The following is a 2,039-nucleotide window of genomic DNA, read 5'->3' as shown; positions in this document are numbered from 1 at the left end:
TTGTTTTTTGTTTTTTGTTTTTCGATACAGGGTTTCTCTGTATAGCCCTGGCTGTCCTGGAACTCACTTTGCAGACCAAGCTGGTCTCGAATTTAGTAATCCACCTGCCCCTGCCTCCCGAGTGCTGGGATTAAAGGCATGTGCCACCACGCCCAGCATAAACATGAGTTTTATATAATTTCTAAGCATGTACCTTTTTTGTTTATTTGTTTGTTTGTTTTTTAAAGATTTATTTATTATTATATGTAAGTACACTGTAGGTGTCTTTAAAGACCACAGACGAGGGCCTCAGATCTCATTATAGATGGTTGTGAGCCACCATGTGGTTGCTGGGATTTGAACTCAGGACCTCTGGAAGAGCAGTCAGTGCTCTTCCGCACTGAGCCATCTCACCAGCCCCAGAATGGTCTTTTGATTTAAATAATTATCAGCATAGAATGGCATTTCTATCAGAAAAACATTGGGGAGACCTTCAGTAGATAAACAACACGACAAAGGACAAGTTACTCTGGCAGCATAAAGAGTGGATGGGCTGATCACTGCAATGAGCTCTTCCATCTTGTTCTGCTCATGACAGCCTTGGGTCTTGGGTCAAGTGAAATAGCCTTCTAATTCAGCCTGAAGGAGGACCTCTTCTTCAGCGGCCTCCTTATCTTTTATCAGTGTCAGCAACTGCAGTAAGCCTGGGGCTGGGCTACCCTCGGGCAGTCCAAGCTCTCTTTGAACTGACTTGTGGACTGCCCCAGCAATGACTTGCTCTAGAGGAGCCTGATTCACAACTTCTTTCTCAATTGCTCCTTTCTGAGCCAGTTTCTGTAATAAAGGCTCCAACCTTAGAACATAGGCAGATAGCTTTTCATCGTTCTTTTGGTAGGTAGTAAGGTATTTGACCTGCAATGCTCTAGGATTATCAATAATCCCAAATATTGTCTCAAGCGTCTTCAGATATTCTGCATCTATAATGAAGGGGTTGTTTATCTTGAGGACTCGAACAATTTCAAATGCTGGACCTCTAAGGCTCTCAATCAACCGCCTTCTTTTCTCTACATCTGACACCTGCCATGTTTTCATTACTTGGGAAGTATGAAACATCCAAGATTCAAATTCTTCTTCACCTGGTTCTGGAGGATCCCTGCCTGAGAACACACTCAACTTCTTGTACCTCAGATACTGCAGGGTGGACTTAAGGGCCTCATCTAATGCCTGTGCTAACATGGGTGCTCGAACTTCAGGGATCATTATGCCCTGGTCTAGGCCGAGAGGGTCATTCCGACTCCTAAGAACTCTGGTTAATTCACCCATCGTCGTGCCCTCTCCCTTCAAAAACTCATTTAATCTGCACAAAAAGTCACTATCAGCATCAGGAGGCTTAAAGATCACTCTCCAGACACCTCCTTTTGAGGGTATCTCCTTGGGGACTAGGGCACTGCCAGTCTCTTCTGTAAGCCCAATCAAGGCTACATTCTTTTTTTTTTTTTTAGTCTAAGAAGGACAAGTGTTTATTCTTTCTACTTGTATGAAATTAGGAATGCCAATTAAGACAATCAGTACTAAAACATACAACCCAATCATTTCGTGCACAATAAGAAATTTATCTCAAGTAAAACATATTAAAGACCTTGTCATAAGACATAAAAAACAAAACTACTAGACGAAAATTTAGAACTAGGTCTGGACAGTGATATCTTGCATCACCCCAAAGGTTCTGGGAACAAGGCAGGTAGGTAAGTGGTACTGTGGGATTGCACTGGTATGGGCAGCTTCTGCATAGGAGAGGAAAGAAGTATTGGGGAGGTAGCAGTCTAGAACATGGTGGAAAAGGTTAGTAAGCAAACATCTGAATAGATACTAATACCCAAAACATGTTGACAACATATACAACTCAGTAGCCAAAACCAAGCAAATCAAAGAGACAATTCTTTTTTTTTTACAACCATGAAACAAAATGCTTTATTACATAATTCACATAATACTTATTAAAGAACAATTCATGAAAAGTTAGAACATTGCAAGTTACTTTGTATTGTGGTATTAATTTT

The 2,039-nt window shown here is 41.2% G+C and overlaps 1 protein-coding gene across 1 annotated transcript in view; it reads right to left on the bottom strand.

The window, feature by feature from the left end:
- Nucleotides 1-507: 507 nt before the first annotated feature.
- Nucleotides 508-2,039, bottom strand: part of LOC110318013 (modulator of apoptosis 1-like) — a 2,951-nt gene continuing 1,419 nt past the window's right edge. The window contains exons 3-4 of the mRNA XM_021192782.1: nucleotides 1,696-1,802; nucleotides 508-1,482 (exon numbers count right to left, since the gene is read on the bottom strand). Of these exons, the coding sequence (XP_021048441.1) occupies nucleotides 592-1,482; nucleotides 1,696-1,802 (998 nt within the window). The 3' untranslated portion in view covers nucleotides 508-591. The remainder of the gene's footprint in view (nucleotides 1,483-1,695; nucleotides 1,803-2,039) is intronic.

Source organism: Mus pahari, chromosome 3 (genome assembly GCF_900095145.1).
Source record: "Mus pahari chromosome 3, PAHARI_EIJ_v1.1, whole genome shotgun sequence".
NCBI lineage: Eukaryota > Metazoa > Chordata > Mammalia > Rodentia > Muridae > Mus > Mus pahari.
This window is presented reverse-complemented; position numbering and strand designations above follow the sequence as displayed.